This window comes from Vicugna pacos, chromosome 24 (assembly GCF_048564905.1).
Source record: "Vicugna pacos chromosome 24, VicPac4, whole genome shotgun sequence".
NCBI lineage: Eukaryota > Metazoa > Chordata > Mammalia > Artiodactyla > Camelidae > Vicugna > Vicugna pacos.
In genome coordinates this window covers 14,293,891-14,304,705 of record NC_133010.1, presented here as the reverse complement: position 1 = coordinate 14,304,705, position 10,815 = coordinate 14,293,891, and the positions used below count along the sequence as shown (strand labels likewise).

Sequence of the window (10,815 nt, the reverse complement as noted above, 5' to 3'; positions counted from 1 at the left end):
ACCGACAACAAAACTAAGAAGTAGGCTCCTCCAACCCTCTCAACACGGGTCATGCAAGCGAGGAAACCAGACCCCAAGTCTGAGTGACTTCTCAGTCCCACAGCCAATCAGGGCGGAGCTGGGCGTTTACGTCATCAACACAGTCTCTCTGGAGTGTTTGCACTTAGGATACCATGGTGACTGCCCAGTAGACTTAAACTCCCAGGGGAGCCATGTTTTGCCTCTGAGGCAAAGCCATTCTCCAGCAGAACAGCTAAGAGAGCAGCTAAGGCTGGGCTTGACGGGGGATCTTAAGCACACGTGATTTTTATAGGGGTTCAGAATCAGCGCCCATTTTAAGTGAATGTCCTTCTTTCCATCCAATGTGAACAAAGTAGTTTCATAGTGTTTCAAGCAAAGCAATCCTTTGCAGATGCTTCAGCAATTTCTCCCACGTATGTTCTGAGCCACTGGATATGTAAGATTCGGTTGTCAGGTGATCATTAGGAACATATGCTCAACTGACAAATATTCTAAAGTCAAAAAAAGAAAACCTTTTTCACTATCCTATTTTCTTCACTGATTTTTGTTAATATGAAATGGGTTGTACATGTGACTTGTTGAGAATTATTTAGTTTTATTTAGAGTATCTTTTTTTAGGTGGACCACTCTGTGTGATTTTCATGCTTAAAAACCAGCTTTTATTCAAATGTTTCACAGCCACCCTAGGAAAGATATATTATTATTTCCCATTTTATGATGAAAAAGCCACAGAGAAATTATGCAACTTAACCAATATCCCATAGCATCACAAGCTTTAGAATAGTAAAATTAGATAAATGTGGCGGTAACAACGGACCAATTACCTCTCCAAATCAAACTCTGAAATTCTAAAAAACGTAGAACAGGATTCTAAAAAAGAGACTCACTTCTCTAAATAAGAAAAATACAATCCCACAAGCTCATATCACACACATGATTAACAAACACACTGATTTTTAAAAACTATTTGGTTTACTTTATCATAACTATTAATATACAAGAATTTTATACATAATTTATTAAAAATAACTTTGAGAAATAGTATTTTTGACTGAGCAGTAAACTATAGAAAAGATAAACTGATTAGTGAATAAATTACCCAATGTTAATCCTTAAAATTAATTGTTATAAGCCAGCCTTGTGAATTCAAACTAGTCATGGTATTACCAATCCTAAATATTAGAAATACATTTAAAATGTTCATATGGTTAGTATACATAGAAAATTCACTGACTAAAATAAGGTGTGAAACCAAGCCGAGGAATCTGGTTGACTATTTAATTTAATTTTGTCTTACTCTTTCAAAATTTAAATAGTTTGGACAACTTCCACATTTGTTAAAACCTGTAATATTAAAATATTAAAAAAAAACCTTTACAAACACATAGACATAACTAGCCATCTCTTCTAAAGATTATAAACAGTTATTCCTAGAGAGTTTGCACAATCCCTGTATTTCAAAGCTTATTTCAAAACCATCACTATTTTGCATTCATAAACTGTACCCTTGCAATAATGAACTGCAAATATACTATTATATACTAAACAGCCACATCCCAATTTTAATTACACTATTCCTCGTTAACATAGAATGCTGCAGCTAATAAAAGCATGACATATTTCTACAGTTCAAAGGCAAAATTAAAGCTTCTTTGTTGAGATAATGAAGCAATTACTAAGATACTTGAAACAAAATCAACATTACATTGATTTCAAGAAAAACCAAGAATATGTGTGCTTGCATAAAACAGAAATGCAGAATATCCCACTTTATAAGAAGGCTTTTAAAAATATTTAGATTCTCCAACCCAAGTAGGAATTCAAAAACAAAAAGAAAAGAAAGAGAGAAAGGAAAAAAAGAGAGGGAGATGGGGAAAGAAGGGGGGCGGGGTGGGGGAAGAGAGCGAGAGAACCAAAGACCAAAATCTTGCAGGAATAAAAATACATTCTTAAAGCATTTTTTTAAACTTAAATTTTGTGGAGAAGATGGGTAACAGAAATGTAGATTCAGTGCTGGATTTCACAGGGAATACAAGGTAGAAACTAAATAAACTCCACCAAAATGGAATTATAGTAACAGTCAGTGTTTGGAGGGGAAGCCCCCTTTGCATTGTGAAGAAAGGCCATGTTACAAGACTAAAAGAGGATCAAGAATGCAGTTTATACACTTCAGAATATTTAGGAGAACAGCAGCCTTCAAGCACCACACAATTAATTGATCGGGTAACTGAAGATAATGTTAAAGCAAGGTGTCTACAATTTTCCATCCAGTTATATTTCAAGTAGTCTATAAATTAATGATATTTTATTGCACTATGAATTAGCTGCTGTCATTATACCCAAAAGTAAACAAAAACACAGACTTTCTTAATTTTTCTATCTGCAGGTGTCCAAAGGTGGAAAGCAAGTAATTAAAAACTATGTCAAGATCAGGAAATTTGTGTACTTATTTACAGCATCTCTCTGTAAATGTGCATTTGACTAAAGAGATCCCATCAAAAAAGGGGGAAAAGCCTGAAACATAGCATTTTCTACTTTTAAAAAATCCTGGCTCTTGTAATAATAATAATAAAAAAGAAAAGAAAGCCATTGGCTTTTGTAGACTAATTGGAACGCACTCATCTCTTCATGCATGCTTCCGCTAATGTCCTAAATTTGGGTTCCAAGTGATCCAAAAAGTCAAGCCCATCTTCTTCTTGCCGTTCACTGCAACAACCCACAGAACCAGCGGTCGAGCCCCTCCCTTCGTACTTATATGTAAGGACGTAGTCTTGGGCATGCGTGTGATCGGTATCCTGGTCACACAGCCGGAGTCTCTGCCGAGAGGAAAAAACACAACATATCTTATTATTATTATCTTAAACACCAAAGCTTATTAGCATAAAAATAATGGCTTTGATTTACCTTTCATTGTTTAATTTTTAATCAGAGTGTGTCCTCTAATGGATTCCTACATGTAAAAAACGCACATGATTGGTCTAGATCATAAATCACACCATCAATTCACTATATAAGCATGTTTCTAAAAGTCACACATGTGGCAGCAAGAATACAAGTGTTCGTTTTCAGTCATCATGGCTTCCCCTTTCAAAATTATGGCTATAGGGAAATGCATCCACTAAACTGAACACGGATGATGTGGGCTCAGAGCTTTCCAGAGACGCAGAGTGACTGCAAGCTGGAATCACCTTGGGCCACACTTTTGGTTTTTAAGCCACAACATGTCTGATGGGAAATGGTAACACACAAAGTCACGAGAAAAATCATTTCAATATGGTCTCATTATTTCAGTAAGAATTAAAAACCAAACAAAATTTCCACCAAACACCTGAATCAAAAATTAAGGAAGAATGCCCGAAATCAAACTTAAGGAAGAACAAATTTCCAATGAGTAGATTAATAATTAATTGAAAAGGAAGGTCAGATCACTAAATTGTAATCATTTAGAAAGTGGAAAAGAGATCAAAATAGATTTGTAGGACACTTAGGGAAAACTCACTTCACCAAGACGGGGCTGAGTAAAAGAATACCACTCTGAGTGAGCGTATTTGCAGTTTTCCGCCACGACTTGTCCGCCTCTGCAGGAATCCAGGGTGTGCTGTCCACCTCCCTTACACGACTCCAGGGTGTGATGCTGCCCGGCCCCCCGGCACGATTCCAAGGTCTGATGTCCTCCTTTCACCATTTCAATGGTCTCCTGGCCTCCGCCTTTCACTCCTGACCCCATGGTGCCACAGATGCCCTGCGCTGAACTGCCCACAGTATGGGCTGAGAAGCCATTGGTGGAACACTGAAAGGAAACAGTTGGCGTTGGGGAAATATGGAGGACCAAAAAATGAGAAAAAGAACAAACCATGCAGACAATGCTGCGCATTTTCACTCTAGAAGGTAAGCATTCTGAGGGCAAGAACTAGGTCTCTCTTGGCAACCCTGGTACCGAACTGAATGCTGTAACCCTAGCAGTTCATGCAGTGTGCAATGCGAAAAGCAAATTGCAGATGTTAAGTGGTCCGAAACGAGACAAATCAAAAAGCTGAACGTATATGTCTTCTTTAAAAACTTCTCAGGCAACTGTACAACTTCATTTATTGAATCTTTCCAGCATCTCACACCTCAAGACCAAGATTCCACACTATTGTCTCACATAGATATACCCCGCTTGGTTTAAACTCATTCCCAGCACCTGACGGACACAGAAACAGGCAGAGGAATCGGCACTTGTTTTTGCTGTCTAATTGAGTTCCCCTTCAACTAAAACAAAAATAATAGAAATAGAAGTTGTCATAGAAGTCTTGGCAGCAATACTAAATCCCTGTGATCTAATTACATAAAAATAAATCAGCCAAGGAAATAAGAACACCAAACCTCTGGCCATTGATTTTCTATGTCGTGTTTTTGAAGGAAGCTCTAAGTTTTATTTTTTTTCCCAGTACTTTCCTAGAGGCCAACATCCTTTTGTTTTCTAAATCCTTCCTGCTCTAACCATCGATATGCATTTCGTAGGGAATTTACTTGTTCCTGATCCACATACCAGGCTGCAAATCAAAGCTGAAGCAGTGTTAGCATTACTCTTTCATATATCTGCCCTCAGGCTTGTTTCTAACCTACATTAGACCCTGAAAGCCTCCATTAAAGTTCTTCCCACACTGACCAAAGCCTGTAGTCGTTTTATTGCTGTGGCCAGAAAAAAATAAATAAAACCATTATGCTGATGATCTGTGAATAATTAAATACAACATTTTTACAGTACAACTGGCAGTTTCAATATATAAAAAAGACTGGGCCCAAAGTTGAAGCCATGAAACACTGGAAATAGAACATAATAATGACACCTCGAAGGATTTTTCCTAAGTAACACTATATGGCCAAATTGAAAGGGCACATATCCCCATGGGGTCAGTGTCATTTTATCTGTCCCCTGGGACGGATGACACTTCATATATTGTAAGTTACCTGATTTCAAAACAACTTTGCCGGAAAAAGACAATTATAGTTGGTTAGGCCAATTTATCCTTTGTATTTATTTTGAAAAGACAAATGGTTTACCACTCTGTCGTCGCCGGGAGCTTCGGTGTTTGACACGATGAGATTCTGCTGGGCTAAATCATCAGGAAATACTTTCGGCTTTTTGGCCGCCCCAGAAGCCCCACAAATTAAGGTAAACAGGATACCTGGTGGATGAGAAATTACTTCCACTTATCATAAAGCAATGTTGTGAATTTATGATGACAAATAGGAAGACAACTTTCCAGAAAACATAAATATCATTGCTTGTGTCAAAGCAACACCCCATAGCAAAGCCTGCCTTAACCAGATATGCCACAAATAACGCACTAAACGCTCTATTTCTGACTTGAATTTTATGTCTATGCTGAGACAGCACCAGAACTGTATCCAAAGGCACTTTCAATATATAAGTTAGTGTATTCAATAGAAATATAGCTATATACAAATGAACAGCCATAGATATCAGTGTTAATTCTAAGACTATGTCCTGAAAGTTGTTTCAAAGGCCATCATTCAAAATCATGAAAGGACTTACAAAATAGCAGTGCGATGCCCAACAAAATGGCAAGGATGGCCCACTTTCCAAGCATCACTCCTCCGTTGTCAGTCCGTGGACTGACGCGAAGGTTGCAGTCATTTTCGGTAACACAGTCACACACTGCAACCTTTACTTGAGTGACAAGTGACTGGCCAAGTCTATCCGTAACTCTGATAGGTACTGTGTATTGTCCAAACTGGGGGTCATTCAGATAGGAGAGCCGGGCTGCTGTATCTGAAAGAAAATAAAAACAAGTGTTATAGACTGTGATGGTTTCTCCCGAGGATGGATTCCTAGTGACAGGGGGTCATCATGTTTCCCTACAAATGGGTATTCCTGATGGGAATGGCACAAATGCTGCAAGACTGTAAATGTGAACGGGTAGAGGAGTTATAGAAGTTTGCCTGTGCTGGCCTCTTCTTATAAAGGTCTCCTGGCTTTTGTAATAATATGTCTTATCTGTCCATAAACAAATCCTTCCCGTCACAAATAACAGACATGCTAAGAGATTGGTTTTTATCACATCTTTAAAAATTTTAATATAACCAGTCAGTGTACATTCTTTCATGCGTGATTCACCAGAGAACTTCATAGTCTAGAATTCTGGATGTTTCCCCTTACTTTGTTTTCATACATTGTGCCAAACCTTGAACATATTATCAAGGCATGAGTCATGCTGCCAGAACTTCTCATGGTCCTACAGGACACTGGGACCAACTGGATATATTTTAGTTTCCAAGTATTTTTTTTTAAGGTCAAGAGTACCAAATATCCAGGCCAAAATCCGACGCAGTCTTGGGCACAGAGCCAAAAATATACAACTACTCTGAATGTAGATTTCATGTGCCCAAGGCCAAGAATAACCCCTCCCCACTTAACGGGCCCAGTGAGACATTTTCATTATTTTTATGGTGTTTAAAGCTCTAAACATAAACTTGGATATCTGAGTAAAAAAAAAAAACTTATTGAATTAAGTCAATTTTTAAAGAAAGCATGGTTAATTCAGTAATTCTATGTATAAGAAATTATAAAAGACTAACAAAACTAAAATTTATGACTCACAAGTGCTATGGTTTATTGCACTGATCATCTTGTTTATGTCCCCACATAATCCCATTTTCCACGTGAGTAAACTGATGCCCAGGGAGAATAAATAGCATGGCCAGACCTAAAGCCTCTTTACAGTACGTTCTTTTTAACTTGGTGTTTCCCAGCCTCTTGGGCTATTTCACAGACCAGTAAAACTTAAAAAAAACCAAAGTTTTGACCAACATAACCCTGCCAGTCTTTTGTTGTACCAAGTAGGTCTATTTTAAAAAATTATCACCTCTTTCAATGCTATATAAAAAGAAATGATATTATGAAACCAAATAAGTAGAAAGGACGTCTCAATATAAGGTTAGTTCTTCCCAAGAAAGCACAGTTGATAATCATACACACAGACACACACAGAGGTGTACTGGAACGCTATTGTTAAAAACACTGAAAATGTTGTCAGTTCGCAGAGCAACTTGTCATAAAAGGAGACCAAGGAATATTCACTGAAAGCTGAAAGCATGTGAATGAGAACCATTCAAGGGCATTTTAAAGGCAAGCCCCATTCAGCTTACAATGGATCTTGAGTCGTGAAAGCCGGAGTAACATGACATCACGAGCCACAGGTGGTGGAGTCAGGGGACGCAGAATGTGCTAGGAAGAGCTGATGGAGGGAGAGGCAATGGTGGCACGGAGAGAGGTTCCCTTCGTTTTTGCCATTCTTGTCACCATAGATCCTAATGGGGGAAGTCAGAAGCACAGACTAGGACCAAGCTGGGGGATCCCAACAGAAAACAGTGGTCAGAAGTTCAATGCACTGCAGAAAGAAGGGACTGTGTGGTGGGCACAGTGACCCACACGGGTCCCCTGCTGTCACACAGGTATTGTCCCTGCTGCTTGGGGGGCTGTGAGCACCTTCAGTGACTCTACCTTCCTGCCAAAGGTCATGCCCCTGCGGGTCCAACCCACTGTCTGAGCAATGAAAAAACACCGAACTGGGGCCACTCTGAAGGGACATTTAGCTCAGACTCCCCACGGCATTAGCTGAGGCTGTCCTTCGGCAGCGTGCGTTCTCTTTTTGCCCAATCCTGTCTCCCTGCCTTTCACGCATACTGATGCCAAGCAAAATCTTGCTAAACATTCTACCCGGAAAGTCCGTCTCAGAGTCTGTTTCCTGGGGGACATCCCTGTAAGGGTTGGGGATTCCCTTATGACCTAGGAAACCATCAGCATTTAAAGAATTCATGTAGGCGGGAGGTAGGCAAGTCAGGAAGTGGCTACATTCCCAGTCTAAGGGGGTGTGTGCGTGTGTGTGTGTGTGTGTGCGCGCGCAGTAGGAATGAGAATTCATAAAACACCGAAGGGAATCCAGGCATAGGACTGATCCGAGGTAGGCACCTCCCACCACACCCACCCTGAGAAACTCATGTTCTTTTGCTGTTCGTTACCATACAATGAATTATTCTTCTGCTTCATCGAGAAAAAAGTATCTGAGACATCCTGATGTTGAGAAAGACCAAACGATGTTTAGAAAGACATACCGTTAATTTTTGTCAGTCTCCACATTCTGTATATGTCGGAACTGGGAACCTGCTCCAAACTGAAGTCAAAGGGGGGGCCGTGTATAGGTTCATCTGGATCGACAGCAACAATCTCCACCGACGACATGACGGGCTTACAGATGATCACCTGCTGCTTAGGTATGGATGGGCCATTATCATTCACGTCTTCCAGTATAATTTCCAGAATCCCAGTACATGTCCTCCCATCTAGAAAACAGGATATGAAAATACAACTCTTTCACGTTTTGAGTTTTCACTGGGAAATTATACATTGAAAAAAAATTTTTTTATTACGGATTAGGTACGTGTACCATGTAAATGACAGTGACAAGCTCAGCCACAGGTTATGTCCTTAGGGTTGTTAAAAGAGACGGTTATCTCTTTCAAATGTTACAGAAAATAACTGCTATTTAGATTTGTCACTCATTCACTAAAGCGCTCCAACAGACATGGAAACTTTCATGGAAGTGAGCTGACTGATTTTTAAACAGAGAAAATTAAAGAGGACCAACAAGGGCATTTCTGGTAGAGTTAAAAGCACAAGGAAATTTAAGGAGGTGGGGAAGCACATACGCTACAGAATAATAATTTATGTTTGTTGTAGTTAACATATTTATTTTATAAAGGCACAACGTTCAAATGTATATTATGGTAAAATTATATTTTCAGCACTAAATGGATTTCATTCATAATTACTGTGCTCGTATTTCAATTTTACAGGACTCACAGAAAATCATTGTACATTTTATACAATTACGTGGCTTCACAGTATTTATTTATCTAATTTTATAGTATCAGAATTCTACCCCCCAAATATATTGCTAGTTTCCTGTAGAAAGATAGTACCTTTTAGGAGTGTACTATGCAGCTGCTAAGCATGTTCTCTGTGTAATGAATTTTCTGCCAAAGTGAATATTTTTAGAGATGTGACTAAATAAGTTGAAGCTAATCTTACTAAAGTAACTTTCTCAATTTTTAATGATTGTTTAGTTTTAATAAAATTATAGTTTCAAGTATTACCATGACCAAATTATTTTATAATTGCATCCAAATCTGAGGGTACTATTGGAAAGCAGATATGAGTTAATACATTATAGCAAACCTCTCAATTACTGTATTTGTCATCTGGGGAGAAATAAATTTTGAGAATGAGTGCAGCTGACTTCAAAATGTATGTTGTTGGCTTAAAAACTGAGGATGTATGTAACAGAGGAGTTCACAGCTGGCTTAAAAACGAAGTTCTCACCTTTGTCTGTTGCAAGGACTGTAACATTATACATGCCATTTCTGATGGTCTCTGCCTCTCTATCCAAGCTTCTGAAAGTTGTGACTGATCCTGAGTTTTCATTAATGGTGACCCAGCCTTGTGGATCATTTAATTTCTTATACCTGTTAATAAGGATGAATTAAGATAGCAAAATGGATCACAAGCCAAATTACAATACTCGGATCGAAATTAGTGATACATTTTAAAAACATGGTCAATGTGAAGTTAACTAAAATAGAATCACAAGTACCTTATGCCACTGCTACTTCTCGTGTCTGGGTCGTATGCTTTATATCCGCTGCTCTGTGTTCCCACTGGTGCATTTTCTTTAATTCGAACGGTTTGCACTGCAGGGCTACACTCAGGGCCCTCATCCTGATTTTGTACGTTAACAGTGACTGTTGCCGTGTTCATGGCTGATCTTGAACTACCAGAATATGGAGCTTCATTAACTGCACCAATTTGCAGGGTCACCTGTTGTTTTTCTTCATAATTCAGTGGCTACGAAAGCAAGCGTGTTTACCATTAGATCAAGACACTTAATATTTGGCATTGTTAACTAGTGTGTAACTAGTTAGATTTGGAAGTCTGTAACTGCTGTGTTGGGAATAGTCATGAAAATATTATATACCCACAAATGTGATGGTGGTGGGAGGAGGGTAATCCTTCCACTGAGTCGGTATTTGGGTGGAGCCAGCAAAACACACACACACACACACACACACACACACACGCACACAAAACCCCAGGACAAAACCCTCAACTGCATATTTAACACAAGTAACCTCATAGGTCCTGATGACAATTTCAGAAAATATTTAATGAAATATTATTTGAAATATTACTTTAGGGACTTCATACCCTAATTAATCATACTTTACGATTCCATTAATTTTGGGACAGCTTATCCTACCCTTCTGAGATGAATACAATTATTTGTACCCGGTTTGGGGTAGAAAACAGAGGTCAAATTTTATAAAATATTTTAAGAGAGACAAGAAAACTTATGGACTTTACACTTTCCTTTTTACTTCTTTTATCCCAGTTACTTTCTGAAAAACTGGTAGTACCAAGTTTAATGGAAGGTTTTTATTTTATTTTGCCTGATACGTAGTTGTAATGAGAATGGGTGCAGCCATTTCCTAGAAGACAGAAATTTGTCAGGTCATAGAGGTCACAGAGATAAATTTCCTCCTTAGGATGCGAAAGACTGGGGCAGGGGTTGCATGAAGAAAGAGATAAGATTTAAGGGACATCTCTGCTGTTTTGAAACAGAGAAATTAACCCACAAACTGCAGGTAATTTTCATCATTGTAAGAAAAAAGAATTCATCATCTTTGAACCCCACTCTCCTTGTGAATATGTACAAAAGGAAAATGACATAG

General features: G+C 38.6%; 1 protein-coding gene across 4 annotated transcripts in view; it reads right to left on the bottom strand.

The window, feature by feature from the left end:
• Positions 1 to 654: 654 nt before the first annotated feature.
• DSC2 (desmocollin 2) overlaps positions 655 to 10,815 on the bottom strand; it is a 28,128-nt gene continuing 17,967 nt past the window's right edge. For 2 of the 4 annotated variants that reach the window (XM_072949063.1, XM_072949064.1), the window contains exons 10-17: positions 9,681 to 9,931; positions 9,410 to 9,552; positions 8,143 to 8,370; positions 5,564 to 5,800; positions 5,068 to 5,192; positions 3,521 to 3,811; positions 2,926 to 2,971; positions 2,701 to 2,837 (exon numbers count right to left, since the gene is read on the bottom strand). In XM_072949063.1, coding sequence (XP_072805164.1) covers positions 2,936 to 2,971; positions 3,521 to 3,811; positions 5,068 to 5,192; positions 5,564 to 5,800; positions 8,143 to 8,370; positions 9,410 to 9,552; positions 9,681 to 9,931 — 1,311 coding nt within the window. In that variant the 3' untranslated portion in view covers positions 2,701 to 2,837; positions 2,926 to 2,935. Of the gene's footprint in view, positions 2,838 to 2,925; positions 2,972 to 3,520; positions 3,812 to 5,067; positions 5,193 to 5,563; positions 5,801 to 8,142; positions 8,371 to 9,409; positions 9,553 to 9,680; positions 9,932 to 10,815 lie in introns of all 4 variants that reach the window. The other 2 variants (XM_072949061.1, XM_072949062.1) reach the window with 1 other exon arrangement.